Raw genomic sequence first — 25,406 nt, forward strand, 5'->3', positions numbered from 1 at the left:
CTTGTATACGGGGATTTGCATCATGTCGACCTGTGATATGTATCGATGGTAGTTTCTTGAAGACAAAGTACGGAGGGCAGATATTATCAGCGATTGCATTAGATGCAAATGACCAATTGTTTCCACTTGCATTTGCTGTTGTAGACACCGAAAATAATCACTCTTGGACCTATTTCCTTCGGAAACTGAGAGAGACCATCGGTTCCCTGTCAGATCTTTGTTTCATATCAGACGAAGAGAAAAATCTGGAAATACGAAGACCAAACTGAGTCCAAAATTTGATGAGGACTTACGACTTCAAGTTCAAAAGGGTCGCCATTTGCAATATTCGGGCGTTACGCAACATGAGTTCTTAGTACTCGATGGAGACGAGGATGGCACGGTAAACATGTTGACAAAAGAATGCACATGCGGGTTGTTTCAACTTCTTGGTCTCCCTTGCATGCATGCGACGTGTGTCGCAACAAAGCGTAACATCGATGTGTATTCATTGTGTCACCCTTTCTATCGAGTAGAAAGTTGGAGAGCAGCCTACATGGATGCTGTGTACCCTTGTGGTCCTGAACACGAGTGAAATGCTCCAGAAGAGCTGTTGAATATGGAGGTAAAGGTACCTGTTGCGAAAAACCCCGCCGGTCGGCCGAAGAAGAAGAGCAAAGGAGGACGGCGCAAGATCAAACGTTTGCCGTCTCAAGGTGAAGTAATTGTTGTTCAGCGCAAATGTAGTATTTGTGGAGGTAGAGGACATAATAGGAAGTCGTGTACTTTTCGTCAGTAGTATTGTATGTAATGGATTTCTCACCATCAGTTATTTTAAGTGCTTGATTTCAGACATTTCATAGTATTTTAGTAATGGATTTCAGACATTTCAGTTATTTTATGTGTTTGATTTCAGAGTTTTCAGTTAGTTTATGTGCTTGATTTCAGACATTTCAGTTCATTTTAGTAATGGATTTCAGACATTTCAGTTATTTTATGTGTTTGATTTCAGAGTTTTCAGTTAGTTTATGTGCTTGATTTCAGACATTTCAGTTCATTTTGTAATGGATTTCAGACATTTCAGTTATTTTATGTGTTTGATTTCAGAGTTTTCAGTTAGTTTATGTGCTTGATTTCAGACATTTCAGTTCATTTTTGTAATGGATTTCAGACATTTCAGTAATTTTTTGTCAAGCATTTCAGACATTTCAGTTCATTTTTGTAATGGATTTCAGACATTTAAGTTATTTTATGTGTTTGATTTCAGTGTTTTCAGTTAGTTTATGTGCTTGATTTCAGACATTTCAGTTCATTTTTGTAATGAATTTCAGACATTTCAGTAATTTTTTGTCAAGGATTTCAGACATTTCAGTTCATTTTTGTAATGGATTTCAGACATTTAAGTTATTTTATGTGTTTGATTTCAGAGTTTTCAGTTAGTTTATGTGCTTGATTTCAGACATTTCAGTTCATTTTTGTAATGGATTTCAGACATTTAAGTAATTTTTTGTCAAGGATTTCAGACATTTCAGTTCATTTTTGTAATGGATTTCAGACATTTCAGTCATTTTTTGTCAAGGATTTCAGACATTTCAGTAATTTTTTGTCAAGGATTTCAGACATTTCGGGTTATTCATGTATACATTACAAACCAAAATATCATCCAAAAAACTAGTCTCCAAAACTACCAAAGTAATTATCAACAAACATTACAAACCCAATTTTCATCCAAAAAACTAGCCTCCAACACTATCAAAGTAATTTTCATCACCCCTTTTTCAGGCTTTTCAGTTTGGCTGTGTTCAACGGAGTGTAATCATCATACTTTATGGGCCGCTTGCTCTTTCTCTTCGAAACTACACAATCCAACATAAAATAATTAAAAAGAACATAAACCATGAAATATAGGCAAAACAGTTTGAAAATTGAGAACTTACCATAGACGCGGACAGATTCTTTCGCCAGAGGGTTGATGAAGTCGTCGTCGTCGTCATCGGGGGCTGCCACAAAGGTTGCCGTCGTGGGGGCTGCCACAGTTCTTGCCGTCTCTTTCGCCGGAGGGTTGACGAAGTCGTCGTCGTCGTCAACGGGGGCTGCCACGGTGGTTGCCGTCACGGGGGCGTTCACGGTGGTTGCCGTCTCGGTGGCTGCCACGGGGGCTTCCGCCTCGGGGGCTGCCGTCTCGCTTGCCGTCTCGGGAGCTGCCACGGTGCTTGTCGTCTCCGGGGCTGCCACGTTGCTTGTCGTCTCGGGGGCTGCCATCCCTTCGTCATCATCGTCTTCATCTTCTTCCTCTTCATTGCTGCCGTCACCTTCATCCTTGTCTTCCTCACCATCATCGTCTTCCTCTTCATCATCTTCGTCGTTGTCATCATCTCCGTCGTTGACATCCGGAGGGTCCAAAGTTTCATCATCTTCATCGTTGTCATCATCTTCATCGTCTTCCTCCTCACCATCTTCTTCTTCTTCACCATTACCGATATCATCATCCGGAGGGTCCAAAGTTTCATCATGAATATTGACAGCTTCGTCAGGATCAAAAAATAAACCTTCATCATTCACCACTGCCAAAAATTATGTCACAAAACACCAAAAATTAATAACTAATATTCGAAACAGTATATAAAAAAAGCCATAAAACTCCGAAATCATTAACAATATAAAATTAAAAACTTCGAAATTCACAGTTGAGACAGATTACCATGTGGCGATGGTGACCTCCGCCGTGGAAACTTCTCCGATGGATACCTTTCTTCTTGTGTAGCGCTTCCCGGGACGACACTTACCAAATAATCGAGTTTCTCAGTCGTGTCTTTTTGCCACCTCATGATTTGCTTCCTCATGCGCTTCGGCTCCCTACACATTTTCTTAACATTCTGCTCCACATCACTCAAACGTCGTTCAAGTATTGAAAAATTCTCATCTCCACGTGGTGGGCCAACGCCCTCTTCATTCACGTACGCAGACTTCTTGTGCGCTACAACAGAATTGTAACCCGGATATTCTGGTATACTAGATGAGTGTCTCTCGAGTATGGAGAGATACTTCTTCTCACCATCGGTAGGCTCAAGAGTCGGTGTTGCCTCCACCTATAAAACAAAACTTCGAAATTAATCATACATAATAGTTGTAAAACGTCGAAATGAACCTGAAAATGTACATAAAATCTTCGAAGAAAAAAAGTGAGAAAACATACGCTTTGTCGGATTAACTTTTTTGTGAACCCCTTCTGTCTTGCTTGTTTCATGCTCACCCATTTGAGCATTCTCGGAATGCTATTCTCGCTCAACTTCTTGCCGTACTCTACACCGACAAACTCTATGGCCTCGTACGCCCAAAATTGAACCGCATGAAGAAACCCGTTGACCACATACTTTGCGTCTTGAACCTTCTTCTGCTTCTTACCTCGATTCTCGTATAAGCTACGAAGGTGTTTCGGGTCCGTCGCTAGCAACCCCTCGAGAGTGGCAGCCCAACTAATGTGGCCCCACGGAAACGCCATAAAGTATGGGAGCTCATCAACCATACTCAACAACTCCTCCCAAATACCTTGCCAACTATCCTTCCCTCGTATCACGCCTTCCACAATCAAACACAGTCCGAGCTTGTAGCAGTCTTCTTCGTTCGTGCACTTCAGAAAAGCTGCCTCTAAATTAGCAACAGACGGTGCCTTGTGAAGTTTTTTGTCGTTGTCATCAACGTGTTCGGGGTCAGGAAAATACGTCTTCAACAAACGGTTGCTTGAAAGGTGCTTCTCGAATTCTTCCGTTGACGGAAGCGCACTAAACTTCAGTCCCGTTGTCAAAGCAAACTCGGTTCTTCCGAAACGGATACGATTCTTACCGATACCAAAGTAAATTGCATCCGCATATCTTTGCTTGATGCGCCGTTGGAGAAGTTGGTCTATAATCACACCATTAAAGTTTAACCCCGTAACGGAAGGGGAATCGATCCAACTAAATTGTGTGTCCTTCAACCTAGCCTGTAATCCGAATGCTATAAATCGTGCGCTTGTTTCCTTCAAGTACCCGCTGCCTCTGAAACTTATTTGCCCACTGTACTCTTTACAGATGGGGACTACCAACTCATATTTCGGTGCCTACAAAAAAATGATAAGTTGTCATACAAGTGAGAAAAGTTCGAAATAAAGATTCAATCACTGAAAACTTACTGAAAACTCTGAAATCCTTTACATAAACTAACTGAAAACTATGAAATCCATTCCAAAAAATAACATAAACTAACTCAAATCCATTACAAAAAATTACTGAAAACTTTGAAATCCATAAAAAAATATAACTGAAAACTCTGAAATCATTTACAAAAAGTAATTGAAAACTCTGAAATCCTTTACATAACCTAACTGAAAACTCTGAAATCCATTCCAAAATAACTGAAAACTATGAAATCATTTACAAAAAATAATTGAAAACTCTGAAATCCTTTGCATAACCTAACTGAAAACTCTGAAATCCATTCCATAAAATAACAGAAAACTCTGAAATCATTTACAAAAAATACCTGAAAACTCTGAAATCCTTTACATAACCTAACTGAAAACTCTGAAATCCATTCCATAAAATAACTGAAAACTCTGAAATCATTAACAAAAAATACCTGAAAACTCTGAAATCCTTTACATAACCTAACTGAAAACTCTGAAATCCATTCCATAAAATAACTGAATACTCTGAAATCATTTACAAAAAATAACTGAAAACTCTGAAATCCTTCACATAACCTAACTGAAAACTCTGAAATCCATTCCATAAACTAACAGAAAACTCTGAAATCATTTACAAAAAATACCTGAAAACTCTGAAATCTTTACATAACCTAACTGAAAACTCTGAAATCCATTCCATAAAATAACTGAAAACTCTGGAATCATTTACAAAAACTAACTATAAACTATGAAATCCTTCACATAACCTAACTGAAAACTCTGAAAAAAAATTTCAAAAATAAATCCATAGCCAAAAATCCAACGCAAACTTAAATCTTCATAAATCCCTTTAAACCGCTATGAACTTCACAGCCAAAAAATCCGAAATGTCTAAAAAAAACTACATCCCAAACTTTCACACCGATAATACCCAATATTTCATATCAAAACAATTAAGATCACCAAAAATTCATCGAAACTTCAAACCATCAAACCCAAAATCTCCGAAACATATTCTAAACAACCCTAAAAACTCATAATCGAAGAAACCTCTAAATAATTATGAAACCATTAACAAACCCTAAAACAATGGGACTCAAAACAAACTCACCATTTTCGTCTGGTTCGCGACTCGGCTGGACTGGCGGCGAGGGCTCGGTTGGTTCGCGAGAGAGGGCTCGGTTGGTTCGCGACTCGGCTGGAGGGCTCTGTTGGTTCGCGAGGATGCTGGACTGGCGACGAAGGACCGAAATGACGATTGGCGACGACGGGGAGAACTGACGACGGAGAACTGACGAGGAAGGGAACTGACGAGGAAGGAAACTGAGAGAAGAGGGCTCGGTTTCTTTTTTCTTTTGGGTTTTGAATTGAAAAGGGAAGGTATGGGAGGGAGGGCTGTGCGTTTATTTTTGTTTCAGAATTGAAAAACCACACGTGAGGGAAGGGAAGGGAAGGGGAGTGAGTGAGTGAAGGATTGATTTTGAAAAAAAAAATTCATTTAAGGGTAATTTGGACTTTTTACATGGTGAGATGCTTGGTTTTCCTAAGGGAACCAAAACATGGTTTGATTTTCAAATCACATGCTTTATCAAGCTTGCTTTATCAAGCTTGCTTTATCAAGTTTCCCATTGAAAAACCACACGTGAGGGAAGGGAAGGGAAGGGGAGGGGAGTGAGTGAGTGAATGATTGATTTTGAAAAAAAAATTCATTTAAGGATAATTTGGACTTTTTACATGGTGAGATGTTTGATTTTCCTAAGGGAACCAAAACATGGTTTGATTTTCAAATCACATGTTTTATCAAGCTTGCTTTATCAAGTTTTCCTAATCCTACTCGCAATAAATAAACATAAATGATTAAAGAACTGTCGTGAAATACCGTTGGGCAAAAATCAACTTGGGTTTATGGGACCCGCTGGTGAGACAGCCATTTATTTCTCCTTTCCACATTAAAAAAAAAAAAAAAAAAAATAGACTTCTTGTATTGAAGGTCGACGAAGTCAGTCTAATCTTTTCTTTTTTTCTCTCTATGTTGATGATCATTTAGCCATTTCAGATTCTTAAAAAAAAAAAAAAAAAAAGAACGGTAGATATTAGTCGTCGTTCCCGTATGGCTTCTTCGAGTACCTCAGTAAAAAAGTACGACGTGTTCATCAGTTTTCGAGGCCCGGACACACGATGGGGCTTTACAAGCTTTCTTTGCGACGCTTTGAGCGATAAAGGAATAAAGAACTTCGTAAACGAGGATGACCTCGAGAAAGGAGACCAAATATCGCCTGTGCTTTTGGAAGCGATCGAGGCATCGGCGATCGCGGTGATCGTATTCTCAGAGAACTATGCCCAGTCTTCGTGGTGTCTGGATGAGCTCAACCATATCGTCCATTGCATGAAAGAAGATAAGCTGCTTGTTTTGCCGGTCTTCTACAAAGTGGAACCCACAAACATACGGCACCAAAAGGGAAGCTTTGGAGATGCATTTCTACAACATGAAATACGCTTCCCGGCAAAGGTGGCGAAGTGGCGAGAATCTCTGGAATTCACTGCGAATTTATCCGATTGGCGTTCAGCTGACAAGAGGTAAATTGTTTTTAATTTTTTACCCTTTAATTGCGAGAATCTTTGTTTACATATAATTGTTTCCTAAAAACCTTGAGATTGAACCTTACGATATCTAGAGACTGCATCAGATTTAGATAAAGAAGAAACTTACAATCTTTCACATAGTTTGTGAAATAATGCTTATATTATTTTATTACATAAAGAAAATTATAAGATTACTTAAATAAATAAATTAAAGGACTAATATAAAATAAAATTAGGTGACGATTGACCCCGTTGAGACCACGTATGTCCGTCCTTGGTCAGTAAACATCAAACCTTAGTTTTGAACTTATTTATAACTGCCGTGATTTAGGTTTTGAACTTATTTATAAATACATTATGGTTAATTTACATTTATCAGGTCCGCGCTCGACTTAGTAAAAAATATTGTGAGATTTGTCATGGCGAAACTACAAGACCGTATACCTTCTAGTGATTCTATGAAGGATCTGATTGGAACTGAAAACAATATGCTGAAGATTGAGTCAGCATTATGTATCGACTCGACGAACGAGGACAAGAGTCGTGTCGTTGGCATTTGGGGAATGGGTGGCATTGGAAAGACCACTCTTGCCCATGCCTTGTTTGAGAAGCTCTCTTCTCGATTCTCTGGCTCCTCTTTCCTCGAAAACGTCAGCGAGGAATTGAAGCAGCACCGACCCTCCGACTTGCAGACGAGAGTTTTTTCTCAACTCTTGAATGAGAAGGACTTGGGTCGTGTTACCGATTTCGATAAACAAAGACTCAGTGGCGTGAACGTGCTTTTAGTCCTTGACAATGTCGATCACGTAAATCAATTGGACTTTCTGGCTAGAGATCGTTCATGGTTCGGTCCAGGTAGCAGAATTGTTGTGACAAGCAGAGATTCCCAAGTTCTCAAGAATATTAAAGCTGATGATATATGTGAAGTCGAGGAACTGAGTTTCGACGATGCTGTTCGGCTCTTTCTCTTAAAAGCTTTTGGAAAAGAAGGATCTCCGGCCGAGAAATACTCAGGGCTGGCAAAGACAATGGTCAAGAAGTATGCCAAAGGCAATCCATTGGCTCTCACGGTTTTGGGTCGGTACTTGTCTTCAAGGAGCATTAAAGAGTGGGAAAGCGAAATGGAGTTACTAGACTCAATTCCAAACCAAGAAGTACTCAAACACATATTGAGAGTGAGCTACGAGGGACTGAATCTGAAACACAGGAACATGTTTCTCGATATCGCCTGCTTCTTTAAAGGCGAATATATGAACTATACGCAGAGAATACTCAACTACAAATATCCGGGAGTGCTTACGAGTGTTCTCATTGACAGGGCTCTCATAACTATTAATGACAGGGGTGAGATCTGGATGCATGATTTGATCCAAGAAATGGGCCAAGAAATTGTTTCTCAACAATCAAAGGATCCGGGAGAGCGCAGTAGATTGTGGTCTACATCAGATATATGCCTTGTCTTGGAACACAATCAAGTAAGTCATGCTTATGATCAAGATGATCATTGTATATTTATTCTAGCATTATTAACTTTTAGTCTCATGAATTTGTTTTTGCAATGGGTTCTGATCAGGGAACAAAAGAAATTAAAGGTGTTCGCTTGAAGTGTACGTCAACATTTGAGATTACAGATCCACTAACCATAAGCCCTATGGTGTTTAAAGAAATGTACAATCTATGGTTTCTCCATATTGATCCTATGGATGGAAGCAAACTTCTGTTCACCGAAGATCTTGATATTCTTCCCGCTACTCTGAGATATATCCGGTGGAATTATTGCCCCTTGAAATCTTTGCCTCAAAGTTTTAATCCAAAGGAGCTCTGCGAGCTAACAATCTGTGGTAGTAGGCTTCAACAAATTTGGGATACCGAACACAAGGTATTATTTTTAAGTATTATTGCCGGTCACTGATACCACCTGAGCCGACCTGACAAATCAAGTAATGTCAATAAAGCAAAATTAAAACCATGATTCGTAGGCTATTTTTCCTTGTTATTAGTAAAAGTCCTTTTTTAACAAATTAAAATAAAAAAATGAGTAAATCACATTTTCTTTTTATATAGGATTTGCAAAACTTGAAAGCCTTGGATCTCAATGCTTGTGAGAGCCTGAATCAACTTTTGGATCTCTCTCGCGCTTCAAATCTTGAGGACTTGAATCTCAGCTCCTGCTCGAGCATCGACAAATTTCCATTACTTCCAAATCCATGCAACATAAAGTGTTTACGCATGTCTGGGACAAAAATAGAGGAAGTTCCTGTATCCATCGAGCTTCTCACTCCTGTCACGATATTGTGTTTAGATAGTTGCTATTTGCTTAAAACCCTTCCAACTACCATATGCAAGCTTAAGTCTCTTAAAATTCTTTCTATGAGAGAGAGCTCAAAATTGGAACACTTCCCTGAAATTTTGGAGCCTATGGAGTGTTTAGAAGAACTCTTGTTGGATGTGACGGGGATAAAAGAATTGCACCCATCTATTGAGAATCTGACTGGCCTTAAAACCCTGAGCCTACAGAATTGTCAAAGTCTCGAGAAACTTCCAGACACGATCTTCAATATGCAGTCTCTCGTATCAGTGAACATAAATTGTTGCCCAAACGTCAAATGCCTTCCGACGCTTCCACTCTCAATAAAGCGTCTCGATGCAAAAGGTTGTAAGTCACTGGAGAGACTTTCGAATCCCTCGACTGCATTCGCAGAAAGTCCTCAAGTCAGCCATGTCGAACAGGAGTTTGACTTTTCTGATTGCTTGAAGATCGATCCCGCAAGCATAGTGACTGAATTTTGTTTCAGAGTTTTTGCTAGGAAAGTTGAACCAATATCATCAGAATCAAAACGATTAAAGGTATTTTCTTTTCTTTGGTTTTAGGCACTCCGTTGGAGTATGATTTATGTGCTAATTTTGTTTGAACAATCCACTAGAGATGCTAATAATGCCTTTTTCTTGTACATTAGATGAGCCCTGTTCCCGGGGTCAGCATTTGTTCTCCGGGGGAAGAAATCCCGAGGTGGTCTTTCCATGAAAGCGAGGGATCATCAGTGACCGTGTCGCTACCTGAGGGGTGGTATAACCCCAGTTTCAAAGGCTTTGTGATGTGTGCTCTCATTTCATTCAACAAAAGCTCTAGCTACCCACGACTTAGCCTCGTGCGGGAATCGCGTTTCACAACCAAGCTCGGAGAAATTGTCGCGAAGTCGCACCAATTACCTTTTGAGATGAACCCGATCAGTGGCTGTGATCACGTTCTGATGCAATACCTTGATGCGGACTGCAGCGACGTTTCTGGTGCAGTGCAAGTGTCCTTTGATATCTTCAACAGAGAATCGAAAAGTGGGTTGATCGACACAAAAAGCCAAGTGAGAAATTGTGGGGTCCGCTTGCTTTATCGCCAAGATGTGGAGAAATTTCATAGGTCAAACCAACTTGGGTTAAATGCTGTAACTAATAATGAGGTTGAACCAATTGATCCAAGGTGATTAACTTGTACTTGTTATCTTATATAATTACATTCTCGGCTATATTTTAAAAGAGTCTATACTTTTGCAAAAATTGAAAATGTCAGGGCACTATTTGCAGAATAAAAATACGAGGGTATAATTTTATAGTAAAAATGAAAAAGAAAAAAATTATATGAGGGATGCCAGGACCCCCTTTGAGAACACGTAGGTCATGCAAACTTAGTTATGATATTTATTAACTATGTGGTTTATTCACATATGTCAGGTCCAAATCCGAGTTAGTCAAAGAGATTGTTGAAATCGACGGAGAGAAACTAAAAGACCGTATATCTTCTAGCGATTCTATGAAGGATCTGAGTGGAATCGAAAACAATATGCAGAAGATTGAGTCATCCTTATGTATCGACTCGACAAATGAGGACTCATTCCTATGTATCGGCTCGACGAATGAGGACTCATCCCTATGTATCGGCTCGGCGAATGAGGACTCATCCCTATGTATCGGCTCGACGAATGAGGACTCTCGTGTCGTTGGCATTTGGAGAACGACTGACACAGGAAAGACAACACTTGCTCCTGACTTGGCTGAGAGCTGCTCTTCTCAATTCTCCACCAACGTCCAACGTCCGCCTCCGCCGCTTCTCAATACACCACTAATCGGCCGACGCCGGCTTTGGGAGTTCATAGCGCCGGCTAAGCGAGGGAAATTTCTCGGTCGTTCAGAGGCAGGTCATCTAGTAATTAAATACGAAGGAGTCCAATGTCCGCCGGCGCCGGCTTCCCTGCCGCCGGTTACGGAGGGATTCTACTCGCCGGCGAGCCCTTCTTCTAATCTCTTGGTCCCTCCTTCCTCCTATTTTGATGAGGTTGAACCAATTGAGCAAAGGTGATTTACTTGTTCATATTATCTTACATGCTCCGTTCGTATAGTAAGTTTCTTATATTATTTTAAATACGAATTTAAAATTATTTTAATTTAATCTTAATCGTGATAATTATGATATAAGTTGTCATGTACTAAAATTATAAAATATATATTTACTTGTTCTTTGTATAAATTTTCAAATATTTAAAGAGCCTATACTTTTAGAAAATATATGAAGTTTTTGTAGCAGAAATTGAAAATCTCACGTTACTATTTTGCACAATAAAATTACGAGGGTATACTTTTATATAATCGATGATAAATGAGCGCGTCATTTCATAGTTTACCCTCGATATACATAAATTGTCACGAAGTCGTACCAATTACCTTTTGAGATGAACTCGATCAGTGGCTGTGATCACGTTGTGATGCAATACCTTGATCAGTGGCTGTGATCATCTAGTAATTACAGTATTTATTTTACTTGTTCTTGGTATAAATTTGCAAATATTTAAAAAGAGTCTATACTTTTGCTTAAAGTAAAAGTACTTCATGTAGCAGAAAAATGTCAGGGCACTATTTCGTACAGTAAAAATATGAGAGTATAATTTTATAGATAATATGAAAAGTGTATGCTTTCACCCTCGATACGCAAATTAAGAAGAAACTTAAGCTATGAATATGCCAGGCCCCCCTTTGTAAACTTAGTTATGAATATCGTGATTTTCTATGATATTTATTAACTACTGTGGTTTATTTGCATATGTCAGGTCCGAATCTGAGTTAGTCAAAGAGATTGGAGAGAAACAAAAAGACTGTATATCTTCTATAAAGGATCTGATTGGAATTGAAAACAATATCCAGAAGATTGAGTCAGCATTATGTATCGGCTCAAAGAATGAGGACACTCGTGTCATTGGTATCTGTGGAATGGGCGGCATAGGAAAGACAACACTTGCCCGTGTCTTGTTTGAGAGACACTCTTCTCGATTCTCCGGTTCCTATTTCCTCGAAAATGTCAGTAAAGAAGTGAATAAGCAGCTACCCTCAGACTTGCAAACGAGGGTTGTTTCAGAACTGTTGAATGAAAAAGACTTGGATCATGTGACCGTTTTCGAAAAGGATAGGCTCAGTCACGCGAACGTGCTTTTAGTCATTGACGCTGTCGATCACGTGAATCAATTGGAATTTCTGGCCAAAGATCGTTCATGGTTCGGTCCAGGTAGCAGAATCATTGTCACGAGCAGAGATTCAAAAGTGCTCAGGAATATCGCAGTCGACGAAATATGTGAAGTTGAGGAACTGAGTTTCAACGACGCTCTTTGGCTCTTTCTCTCGAAAGCTTTTGGCAAAGGAGAGGAATCTCCGGGCGAGGGATACTCGGAGTTGGCTAAGACTGTGGTCATGAAGTACACAAAAGGCAATCCATTGGCTCTCACGGTTTTGGGTCGGCACTTATTCGCAAGGACCATCGAAGAATGGAAACGCGAAATGGAGTTACTTGACTCAAATCCGACCCAAGAAGTCCAAGACGTATTGAAAGTGAGCTACGAGGGATTGGGTCAGAACTACAGGGACATATTTCTCGATATCGCCTGCTTCTTTAATGGGGGAGATAGGAGTTCTACAGAAAGAATACTAGGGTACAGATATAAAGGAGTGGATATGGGAATCACTGTTCTTATTGACAAGGCTCTCGTAACTGTGAATGACCGCGGTGAGATCTGGATGCATGATTCGATCCAAGAAATGGGCCAAGAAATTGTTCGTCGAGAATCTATTGATCCGGGAGAGCGTAGTAGATTGTGGTCTACATCGGATATTTTCCATGTCTTGGAAGAGAATCAAGTAAGTCATGCTTATCACTTCTTTGCAGCAACATTAAATTTTATTATCATAAAATGTGTTCACTTTTACTTCTATGAATTGTGATCAGGGGTCACCAAAAATAAAAGGAATTTTCTCGATGTGTATGTCAGCATCTGAAACAACAAATCCTTTGACGATAAGCTTTAAAGAAATGCGTAATCTATGGTTTCTCCATATTGATCATTCTTTTGGAAGAAAACGAATGTTCCCTGAAGATCTTGATTTTCTTCCCGCTTCCCTGAGATATTTCCGGTGGGATGGCTGTCCCTTGAAATCCTTGCCACAGAGTTTTAATCCAAAGAATCTTTGCGAACTAGCCATCCATGGTGGAGAACTTGAACGGGTTTGGAACAGAGAATACAAGGTATTGTGGTATTTTTAGCACTTTGACCCTTGTCAAGCTATTGCACCTTGACCTTTAAACTTTTTTTGCTAGCGTTCACCTCCTTGAACTTTTAATTTTTTGCATCCACAATAACCCACTATAACACCTGTTCATATTTTCAATCAAATGTACATTCTGATCACACAACATATTTGTATTCTAGATTTTAGAAAGTATCTCATTATTCAACATAAAACGCTAAATAGCTCTTAAATTATTAATTTATTTTATTTCTTGTATGAAATAGCCAGTGATATCCATAAAGAATGCTAAAGAAGTTTGTTATTGGTTCGAAACAAAGCGAGTTTTTCGAAAAATAAAAAAAAAGTTATGAATACAAGGGTTAGTAAAGGGGCCACAAATGCAACAATCAAGAGCTCTAAGAGGTGAATGCGAAAAAAAAAACCTATTTGTTATTTCCAATACTTATACTGCAAAATCATGCTTTACTTTTCATATAGGATTTGCAAAAGTTGGAATTCTTGGATCTCCGTGGTTGCTTGAGCTTGAATCAACTCCCGGACCTCTCTCGTGCCTCAATCCTCAAGAACTTGGATCTCACTCGTTGCAGGAACCTAAGTCAACTACCAGATCTCTCTCACAACTCAAATCTAAAGCACTTGAGTCTCGTTGGATGCCGGAACCTGGTCCAATTCCCGGATCTCTCTCGCAACTCAGATCTCGAGCACTTGGATCTCAGTTACTGCAGCGAGCTGAGTCAACTCCCGGATCTCTCTCGCAACTCAAATCTCAAGCACTTGGTTCTCACTCATTGCAGCAAGCTGAGTCAACTCCCGGATCTCTCTCGCAACTCAGATCTCGAGCATTTGGATCTCAGTTACTGCAGCGAGCTGAGTCGACTCCCGGATCTCTCTCTGAACTCAAATCTCAAGCACTTGAATCTCAGTTACTGCAGCGATCTGAATCGACTCCCGGATCTCTCTCTTAACTTAAATCTCAAGCACTTGAATCTCAGTTACTGCAGCAAGCTGAGTCAATTCCCGGATCTCTCTCGCAACTCAGATCTCGAGCACTTGAATCTAAGTTACTGCAGCGAGCTGAGTCGACTCCCGGATCTCTCTCTAAACTCAAATCTCAAGCACTTGAATCTCAGTTACTGCAGGAAGCTGAGTCAACTCCCGGATCTCTCTTGCAACTCAGATCTCGAGCACTTGGGTCTCAGTTACTGCAGCGAGCTGAGACAACTCCCGGATCTCTCTCTAAACTCAAATCTCAAGCACTTGAATCTCAGTTACTGCAGCAAGCTGAGTCGACTCCCGGATCTCTCTCTAAACTCAAATCTCAAGCACTTGAATCTCAGTTACTGCAGCAAGCAGAGTCGACTCCCGGATCTCTCTCTGAACTCAAATCTCAAGTACTTGAATCTCAGCTCCTGCTCGAGCATCGACAAATTTCCAATACTTCCGAATCCGTGCAACATAAAGTGTTTGCGCATGTCTGGGACAAAAATAGAGGAAGTTCCTGTATCCATCGAGCTTCTCAATCGCGTCATGATATTGTGTTTAGATAGTTGCAATTTGCTTAAAACCCTTCCAACTACCATATGCAAGCTCAAGTCTCTTAAAAAAATTTCTATAAAAGAGAGCTCAAAATTGGAACACTTCCCTGAAATTTTAGAGCCTATGGAGTGTTTGGAAGAACTCTTGTTGGATGTGTCTGGGATAAGAGAGTTACACCCATCTATTAAGAATCTGACTGGGCTAAAAACTCTTAGCTTACAAAACTGCCAAAATCTCGAGAAACTTCCAGACACGATCTTCAACATGCAGTCTCTCGTATCAGTGAATATAAAGGGTTGTCCAAAACTCAAATTCCTCCCGAAGCTTCCGTTCTCGGTTAAGCGTCTCAATGCAAGAGGTTGTAAGTCACTGGAGAGGCTTTCGAATCCGTCGATTGCATTCGCAGAAGGTCCTCAAGTCAGCCATGTCAAACAGGAGTTTGACTTTTCTGACTGCTTGAAGCTCGATCGCACCAACGTAGTGACTGAGTTTCAGACTAGAGTTTTGGCTGGGATTGTTGTACCAGTTTCATCAAAACCAGTAAAGGTACATACTTTTCTTAGTCATGATAAAATAATTTGAGTTTTTTAATAAGAGCATCACTATAGTCCTATTATATACTGAGAATTATATCGATTTCTTTTACAAATGATCTTTTTTGTTCACTGCGCATCTCTAGCTGGGTGCTAAATGCTTTACTAAATGCAAAATTTACGGTACACAAGAAACTAATTCCAATGGGGTGTCAATGTTTATCTAGCAGTACCAAATCTCAAATTTTGTTGCAAATTTAAAACGATAAATTCTATTGTCCAGTGGAGATGCTCTAATGGTAAATTCTATGTTTTGTGCTATTTTTTCACTTGTATTGATACAACGAATGTCTCATGCTAAACTTAGTATAAATCTCGTATTTGGTGCTATTTGTTTTAATATTTTTTTCATTTTTATTTACCATCCACAAGATGTTCTAACAATGCTTTTTCTAATGTACAACAGTTGAGCAGTGTTCCCAGAGTCGACATTTATTTTCCAGGGGAAGACATCTCGGAGTGGTTTTGCCATCGAGGCGAGGGACCTTCAGTGACAGTGAAGCTACATCCGGGGTGGTATAACACCGATTTCACAGGCTTTGCAGTCTGTGCTCTCATCCGGGGTGGTATAACCGCCTGGGAATCATGTTTCACAACCGAGCACGGAAAAATTATCGCCAAGTCACATCGGTCTCTAAGCATGAAAAGCTACAATGATCACGTTGTGATGCAATCCTTTCCCGTGGACTGCCGCGATGTTTCTGGTGCAACACAAGTGTCGTTCAGAGTCACGAAATACAGTCAAACGCAAGTCAGAAAATGTGGAGTCCGCTTGCTCTATCGCCAAGATGTGGAAGAATTTCAAAGATGTAAAAAGGATAATTTTTCCCATTTGGCCTTTACCCCACGCTGGTCAAGCGGAGAAACCCAACAACAGAAAGGAAAAGGAAAGAGTGTCTTGATTTCGGAAGAAGACGAATAATTCTGTAACCGATGATTGTGGTTCTGAACCAACTGACCTTTCGGTGATTTTACTTGTTCTTTTATGTTAGGGTGAAGCGGCTATATAGCCAAATAGAACTTAAGCTTTTGCAAAATAGCCATAGTTTGTCAACCATAAGCAAACTAGCCAACTTAATCTAGGTTGGATTAAATTTAATCTCAACGAACTATAAAGACAGAATGTAAGGTTTATGATGGCTAGATTAAAATTAATCAAGGCAGGATTAAATTTAATGACAATCTGGAAATCCAACAGATCTGAAGCAGAACCGGAACGAGGATCTGAAGCAGAACCGAAACATCTCCTTCTTCGGCGACGCGATTCTTGCGTCCTCGATGCTCGCGATGTTCCCGATCGCTCCGACGGCGGCGGCGGAACCGGATCGCCTCCAAGGCGCGCAACCGGCAGCGGCGGCTCTACACCAATGGCGGGGGCGGGGCCTACTGGAGCCACGTGGCGTTCCAGCACCCGGCGAGCTTCGACACGCTGGCGATGGACCCGGCGACGAAGCGCGAGATCGTGGAGGACCTCGAGGCGTTCGGCGGGGCGGAGGAGTTCTACAGCCGCACGGGGCGGGCGTGGAAGCACGGGTACCCTAAGTCTGATTCAATCCTGATTAAAGTTTTTGAGATGTGGCTATTTTACCAAAGAAATGAAACTATGGCTATTTTGCAAAAACAGCAGTTTGGGATTGGCTAGTTCATACCATTTTTCCTTTATGTTATTACATGTTGGGTTCATATTATATATCATGTATGATGTATATGGGAAATATATTCTACGAGAACGGACTTGCATCCCCCCTCGATAGATTTGTTAGGTGCTATTTCTCACCAGCACAAAAAAAACAAACAATTGGACCTTATAGGCCAAAGGAAAAATAGATACATTTCTCCTACTATACACTCAACCTCACCAAGGCAAAAAAGGAGATAAAAATGTGCCTGACACACGTATACTCCTACACGCCAAAAGAAAATAAATGAAGAAAGAAAGAAAAGTCCTCACTCTCTCCTCTCTAGAACTCTGACAACAAAAACCAAAAAAAAAAAGATCATCATGATAACCTATTTCTCCCACTTGCTTGACCAGCCACAGAGAAATAGAAAAAGAAAACATATCTTATCCTCTAAAAAACCATGCTCACGTCCAAAAAAACGAGACCAAAAAAAGGAAAGAGAACAAATCTCTTCTCCATCTACAATAAAGAAAAAAAGCTCATTCTTTCAAAGAGCGACAGGGAGAAGAAAAGAGGGGAAAGTCTTTGGCTCTCTCTCTCAAAATCCACTCCCACGTAATTACAAAGAAAAAAGAAAAGAAGAATAAAACCTTCTTCCACTCTCACTCATGAACAAAGCCACCACGCCATGGAGAATCCCCGCACCAAGAATCCGACCATGTTCCGGTGACCCTCGTGTCGGCGACTCCGACTCCGGAGACTAAGTGCCACCTACCTCCGGGCCAGCGAGCCCCGTGAAGCTCCGTCCCGACGAACCCCCGCGAAGACGTGGTCGGAGACCACCGCGCGCGAAGACCGGTCCGGAGAGCCGAGCGAAGACCCGTGGTTGGAGACCACCGCGAAGACGTGGTCGGCGAACACCGCAAAGAGCGGTCGGAGACCACCACGAAGATGTGGCCGGTGAGCATCGTGAAGACGTGGTCGGAGACCACCGCAAAGACACGGTCGGAGACCACCACGAAGACACGGTCGGAGACCACCATGAAGACATGGTCGGAGAGCACCGCGAAGACGTGGTCGGATAGCACCGTGAAGACCGGTCCGGAGAGCCGAGCGAAGACCCGTGCCGGCGAGCACCGCGAAGACGTGGTCGGAGACCACCGCGAAGACCGGTCCGGAGAGCCAAGCGAAGACCCATGCCGACGAGCCGAGCGAAGACGTGGCCGAAAAGCTGGGCGAAGACTCATGCCGACGAAAAGCCGGGCGTAGACGTGGCAGAAGAGCCGGGCGAAGACTCGTGCCGACGAGCCAAGCGAAGACGTGGTCGGAGACCACCGGTCGACGAGTACCGCGAAGACGTGGCCGAAGAGCCGGGCGAAGACTCGTGCCGACGAGCCGAGCGAAGACGTGGTTATAGAGCACCTTGAAGACGTGGTCGGCGAGCACCGCGAAGGCGTGTTCAGAGACCACCGCGATTTTGTGGCCGGCGAACCGGCGCGAGTCCGAGATCGACGAGCCCCCGCGAAGGCGTGGTCGGAGACCACTGCGATACCATGGCCGACGAATCGGCGCGAGTCCGAGATCGACGAGCCCCCACGAAGGCGTGGTCGGAGACCACCGCGATACCATGGCCGACAAACCGGCCCGAGCCACGAGATAGCGTCCCGACGGACCACTCGACGAGGCGACGAGCCACGAGATAGCGTCCCGACGGACCACTCGACGAGGCGACGAGCCACGAGATAGCGTCCCCGACGGACCACTCGGCGAGGCGACGATCCACGAGATAGCGTCCCGACGGACCACTCGACGAGGCGACGAGCCACGAGATAGCGTCCCCGACGGATCACTCGACGAGGCGACGAGATAACAGACTCGTCATCGAGACAAAGAGAACCAAAACAAGGCTACCAAACTCGTACAATATCACACAAAAGAAGAGAAAATGATAAAGCAAAACACAAAAGAAGAATAATCTACTTTCATTCTCTGTAGAATGGGAGAAGAAATATTTATTCTCTCAAACACATTATCTCAAAAACCGAGGCTAATCAAGCCAAATTAAATATACCTCTCTAAAAGTGTCAAGAGCTTGAGAAATCGATTCTCATGTTCTTCACTTAATATGAGGAATATTTCAGCACCACACTCAAATTCTACTCGAGTCTTCATCCCGAATCACGACTCAAAGATTCCTCTGAAGCTCCGGGATGCTTTGGGCCTTGTCCTAAACTTCCTTGAGCCCTTTGGGATCACGAAGAGTGATTTTGGGCCCATCCAATACTAGGCACGTGACTATTCCAGGCACATCACGTGTCTCAAATGTTAAATCCAAAAAACGGCTTAACAAGATTCACGTCTCTTTTTTATATTTTATTATGCCAATCCTAAAGTGGACAAAAACAAAGCAACAAAAAATGATAACTAATGTTCTGAGCCAAAAAAAAAAAAAAAAAAAAAAAAAAAAAACAGACAGATCCTCTTCTAAAAAATTGACAGCATCTACAGATTGGATTTTAGTTTGTCCAATAGGACCTGAATATGCGAAAAGTCTGAAACTCCATTGCTTAGCCACTGAGATATAATTTTACTTCAACCATAATATTTTTTTTTTTAAAACAATGATATGCACAAAATGATATCGAACCCAAATTACTTTTATGAATCTGAACAAGAACTTTGCTCCTTTGCATTCCCCGACATACAACATGTAATGCATTGCTGTTACACACACATCAAAAAAAAAACACGCACACACACAAACTTAGTATATGTCCACTAGAGATATATGTATACATTTATATTTTGAAAAAGAACAGTACAACATGTCCACTTCCGGTGAGAATGTTTAATTACATAGCACGGATTCCTAACGGAAAAGCTGTTATTTCTGGCCTCAAGCTACAGCCGAGCAACTACAAAATCTCTAGAACTCTCATTAGTAATAGATGAAGTGTCATTAGCCCGGGCTATGGGAAACCCATTTCCGAATCCTCCGATTTACCTTCCTCTCCGGTTTGTTGCTTCTTGTGGTCTTCCCGTTCCAAGTACTCCTCTTCGATGGTCTCCTTGAGGATGAGAAGTCTCTGAATAACTACCGGCTGACTCAGCTGCTTTGCTTCCCTGATTTCGGTCTCCTCTTGGTTTAAGTGGTACGCGTCGAGCATTATCGCAATCCACTTGTGTAGCTCTTTCGGAGTCCTGTTCAGACGTTAATCAAGCTTTTAGAGATCACGAATATCAAATTACAAGCTTATATCGTATTTTTTTGGTTATTTACGTGTACAAGACGGTGGGGTCTTTGGCTTCGCGGTCATTTCCGGGGCAGAAAGCCGTAGCCAAAGCCGAGAACCGCTCTTCGGGGTCGATGATATTCAGAAGATGTTTCAAAAGCTTAAGCTCTTTCGGCGCGATGCTCCTGAGACTCTTCTTCGTGGTTTTGTAAATCTGATACATTATCTCCTTTACCTGCACTTCAAAAGTGAACCGGAATGAGTTGAAATGATAAAAGACCCGAGACATAATCAATAAGACTATTAATGATTTCAGTTCAAATTTCTATGGCTACACTAATCCTTACTACTAAGAAAATTATATGAAATTTTTATTTTATTACTGATTTATTCTCATACGCTAACTGACCCTTATTAATACCTATTTGTACCAAGAGATAACAACATAACTGATTACTATTTAAATTAATATTAATTCATATTTTTTGTTCCAGCCTAGAATTTAAAGATAAAAGCAATTTGATTTCGGTTCAAATTCAATCTGACTACACTAATTTTACTACTAATACTAAGAAAATTAACTGATTCACATGACCAACTTTCTCATAGAGCATGCTGACCATTATTTATACCTATGTTTACTAAAAATATATAACGAGGATGAAATCTTACATCTGATATAATAAGCTATATATACAAACACTCAACTGATATAACTATTGAAAACAAACATCAACGATGATTCATAGCGAGTCCCGTGAAGAATAATAGCAGAAGTTGAGAAGCATACTTCGTTTTTCATAGTTGATTCCTTTGCCGAAGCCCAAGCAGAAGTTATTAGCAAGATCAACGAAGAATCGAGCTGCTTCGCTTTGGAGAGGCTTTCGATCTTCTCACACGCCACCTCAATCGAAGGAGAATCTAAGATATCTTGGAACTTGGCCTGAGCCGGGTCAAACGTGTCAATTATTTCCAATGTGTTGTCGTAAGCGCTAACAGAAGTCAAACATCTGGCCGCGAGCCTAGAAATTGCTGCTCGAAGAGTAAGACATGACGTGAGTGAATGAATTAGTTAATCCAACATTTAACCTCTAGTCGAATAAAGAGCGTTACAAGCTGTGATTTTACTTTTGTTTGGAACCGGATTCAAGGTTGAAAAGAAAAATGCAAATGGTGAGTAAAGGTTTATTATCAAGAAGAGTTTGGAACGTTAAGTTTTAAGTAAAAGGGTAATTCGTGAATGTTTCGCACAAGTAACCAGAAAAGGAGAAAATTTTGAAGTTATTAGGAATTTTGAATATTCATAGAAAGCAAGTCTTTTTTCTCTCACCCGGGCAAGAGCGTTGACGTCACCTAGTAGTAGCTAAGAAGGAAAAAATAAAAATAAAATCATATCAGAGCATCTCTATATCTTTCAATAAATCGTGTACTAATGTGCTGATCATTTCCGTATTAATTCAACTATAATATATATATATATATATATATATATATATATATATATATATATATATATATAAATCCTAAGCAAGCATATATCTAAATGAAAAATAAACGAATAAAGAGAAGCAAAATTGCCATGGTAATCTCTGATGCGTCATCTCCTTCCGACAAACTTGAGCATCTTATCGATGAGTATCACCAGCGCATAGACCATCAGAACTTTTTTTTGTTTTTTTTTTTTCGTTTTCTCCTTTTGTCATTTTAACGAATTTCGTCGCTCTCTCGTTTTTCATCGTTTTCTCTTATTGTCGTTTTTATGAATTTCATTTTCTCTCTCTTGTCGTTTTTATGAATTATGTCATTTCTTTCCCTTTTATCGTTTTCACGAATTTCATCGTTGTTTTTCGTCGTTTTCCACTTTTATCGTTTTTACGAATGTCGTCGTTTTTCGTCGTATTCTCTTTTTTGTCTTTTTTACTAATTTCGTCGTCGTTTTCCCTTTCTGTTTATTTATGAATTTTTTGTCGTTTTCTTTATATTTTCCGTTTTTACAAATTCTGTCGTTTAACCATTATTGTCGTTTTTACGAATTCCGTCATTTTTTATTTTTGTCGTTTTACGAAGTTCGTCACGTTTTTCTTCTTTTGTCGCGTTTTTGACGAACTTCTTTTCCAAACATACGAGCGAGGAATAGGGCACGTCAGTTGAAAATCACAGGCTTCCCGGTCTGTGCTCTCACCTTATTCAACAAAAATTCTGGTGACACGCGAGATATAGCCCCGTGTGGTCAACTCACATCGGCCTTTTTAACATTAACTCAGTCAACAGCTTTGGTCATGAGGGTTGGGGTAAGGCGAGAGAAAAAGAAAGAGAATCTTCGACTTGAATCGGTGAGACTGAATGAATTGAATTAATTTCAAATGAGAGCCAAAACTCTATTTAGATACAAAAGATAGTCAACTCAGCTTACAGTGTCAACGACATAAACGTAGTGTCGTACAAGCTAATAGACTTGATAAAGAAAAACGACATCTACTGCTGGTAATAGCTAAGATACCGTACACGCTAAGTAACCAACCAAACTCTATCAAACTACAATACACATATATACTTCAAAAGCTGTGGACGAGCTGGGGTGGATCACGGCGGGAGGGTGGGTTGGCCGGTGTTTAACGGTGGACGGCTGACAGCAGGAGAGAGCCTTTTTTTTTTTTTTTTTTTTTTTAAATCGTGAAGTAGGTCTATTGCTCGCAAAGAGGAAAGAATAAGAAGACGATTTAAATTCGATATGACTTGAAAGACTTCAAATGGTTAGGTCAACATTAAACGGGGTAAATTTGATCTGCTCAAAATTTTGCATAGTTTTTGAGCAATTTGGACCGAGGAAAAATATTTGAAGCAACAAATTGCTTCAAAAAAAAAAAAAAAATCACCTTACACCCTTTTTACTGAATCTTAGTGATGTTTGTTGCTTTTTAAAGGTCCATTTGTAGTAGTAACCGAACCCTACTATGTGAAGTTGGTGAATGATAGGTCACTACTATGTGAAGTATCTCATTCTACACAAGATTGCCGTGGCTAACTAGAAACTCTAAAATAATAATAATAATAATAATAAGCATGTTGTTAACGTTGTGCTAGCTACATGCTTATGTTCCTGGCGTGGATGATGATTCGGATGCTTCTGGTAAGATGTTGAATCCAGCTCCTATTATCATTCAACTTGTTAGACAAAGTAATTTCACTTTTAAACGAAGCTATTTAATATAAATATTGTTTTGCGTGCGTCTGGGTCAAGGCCGACCCTGACCTAAGGCACGTAAGGCTTGTGTCTTGAGCCCCCAATTGGGTTGGGCAAAAAAAATTATTTTACACTTTTTGCCTATTTTTAAGAAAATTTACATTTTTTACCCTAAAAATTTACACTTTTGATCCATTTTCTAAAAAATTTACATTTTTTACCTTGAAAATTTAAATTTTTATTAGTATTATAGGGCCCCAAAATATTGAATCGCCTAGAACCCCCGGTGAGTTTGGGCCAGCCCTGTTCTGGGTCATACAAGATAAAAAAGATACAGCAACGGCTTAAAGAATATACCTTCGTCCTTCTTTTTCATCCCTTTTTTTTCATGTATGTACTTCATGTTTGTAGTACATGAATTGTGGTTGACGAAATATATTGAATTCAGTTTATGAAACCAAATTGTAAAAGTCCCGACACTTGAAATCGCGCGCTCACCTGCTCCAGGACGATCTCGTCAGCTCTGACCTGCCTTCATCTTCCTCCGAAACCGATGTTTTCCTTTCTCCACCTGGCCAGCCAACGAAAAAACTCCTCCTTTTGACATTCTCTTTGAAATTCCACCACTTCTTAGCGGTAAAGCAAGCGGACCCCACATTTTCTGACTTGCGTTTGGGCGCCTTTCCTGACAATGAACGACACCTCCGTTGCACCAGAAATATCGCTGCAGTCCACGTGAAAGGATTGCATCAAAATATGATCATCTTTGCCCGTCAACTTGTCAAAAGGCCGGTGTGACTTTGTGATGATTTCTCCCCGTTCGGTTGAGAAACGCGATTCCCACACGAGGCTGACTTGGTCCTCAATAGAATCTGTGTGGCATATAATGAGACACGATGCAAAGCCAACAAAATTGGAATTATCCCACCCTGGATTCACGGTCACCGAAGATCCATCACTTTGATAGCAAAACCACTTCGACATTTCGTCCCCCGGAAACCAAATGTCAACTTCCCGAACATGGCGGGGCAACTGAGATAAATCAATGTTAGAGCATCTAAATTAATCTAGGTAATAATTACAATTTCTAGGTAATAATTTACTTACAATTAATCTAAATTAATTAAAAGCAAAAAAATTTAAAAATGTCACAAACTATATATCAAAACATGTCAAAAAACAATTAAAACTTAATTTTAACCTAATATAAACTAATCACATTATTAAACATGTGAAATTATCATATTAATACTAACTAATTTACAATCAATTTAAACTTTTAACCTAAACTAATAGAATTATTAAACTTAACCAAATTACTAAACATGTTAAATTAATTATCAAATTAATACTAATTAAGTTACACATTAAATTAAACTAATCCAATTAAAATTACTTAACACAATATACAATAATATAATTAGTAACACATATAAATTAAACATATATGCAATAACCAAACACATATATATATACATATATTATTACACATATATACATATATTAGTAACATATATACATATATGTACTTAAACAGGAAAAAAAAAATAAAAACACTAACCTTGCGTCGGAGATTCAGCAGGGACGGCGGAGATGGTGAGGTCCGGTGGCTGAGGCGCTGTCGGAGATGGAGCAGGGACGGTGGAGATGGTGAGGTCCGGTGTCGGAGCTGGACGAAACAGAGAAAAATAGCAGTGAGAGAAAGAGAGAGCTAGAGATAGAGTGAGAGAGAGAGAGAGATAGAGAGATAACCTATACTCCAAAAGCTGTGGACGAGCTGGGGTGGATCACGGCGGTAGGGTGGGTTGGCCGGTGTTTAACGGTGGACGGCTGACAGCAGGAGAAAGCTTTTTTTTTTTTTTTTTTTTTTAATCATGAAGTAGGCCTATTGCTCGCAAAGAGGAAAGAATAAGAAGACGATTTAAATTCGATATGACTTAAAAGACT

General features: G+C 40.3%; 3 protein-coding genes across 3 annotated transcripts in view; 1 reads left to right on the forward strand and 2 right to left on the reverse strand.

Moving 5' to 3' along the window:
• Positions 1-1,746: 1,746 nt before the first annotated feature.
• Positions 1,747-6,075, reverse strand: LOC149394389 (uncharacterized). The gene is made up of 5 exons (XM_089618333.1): positions 6,070-6,075; positions 3,176-4,078; positions 2,681-3,068; positions 1,917-2,543; positions 1,747-1,835 (listed from the first exon to the last, which is right to left on the reverse strand). Exons 1-5 carry the CDS (start codon positions 6,073-6,075, stop codon positions 1,747-1,749), a joined length of 2,013 nt encoding a protein of 670 aa, XP_089474459.1.
• A 141-nt stretch (positions 6,076-6,216) lies between these two features.
• On the forward strand, positions 6,217-17,159 carry LOC149394390 (uncharacterized). Its single transcript, XM_089618334.1, has 10 exons — positions 6,217-6,721; positions 7,107-8,202; positions 8,301-8,606; positions 8,792-9,574; positions 9,685-10,202; positions 10,454-11,074; positions 11,824-12,901; positions 12,990-13,286; positions 13,769-15,373; positions 15,827-17,159. The coding sequence occupies exons 1-10, from the start codon at positions 6,255-6,257 to the stop codon at positions 16,340-16,342; spliced, it is 7,287 nt and encodes a 2,428-aa protein (XP_089474460.1). The 5' UTR covers positions 6,217-6,254; the 3' UTR covers positions 16,343-17,159.
• Positions 17,160-19,827: 2,668 nt separating this feature from the next.
• Positions 19,828-25,406, reverse strand: part of LOC149394391 (uncharacterized protein At4g37920-like) — a 78,236-nt gene continuing 72,657 nt past the window's right edge. Inside the window, exons 3-4 of the mRNA XM_089618335.1 lie at positions 20,323-20,510; positions 19,828-20,243 (exon numbers count right to left, since the gene is read on the reverse strand). Of these exons, the coding sequence (XP_089474461.1) occupies positions 20,012-20,243; positions 20,323-20,510 (420 nt within the window). The 3' untranslated portion in view covers positions 19,828-20,011. The remainder of the gene's footprint in view (positions 20,244-20,322; positions 20,511-25,406) is intronic.

Source organism: Urtica dioica, chromosome 6 (genome assembly GCF_054948205.1).
Source record: "Urtica dioica subsp. dioica isolate 48M chromosome 6, U.dioica_male_clone48M_v1_H2, whole genome shotgun sequence".
NCBI lineage: Eukaryota > Viridiplantae > Streptophyta > Magnoliopsida > Rosales > Urticaceae > Urtica > Urtica dioica.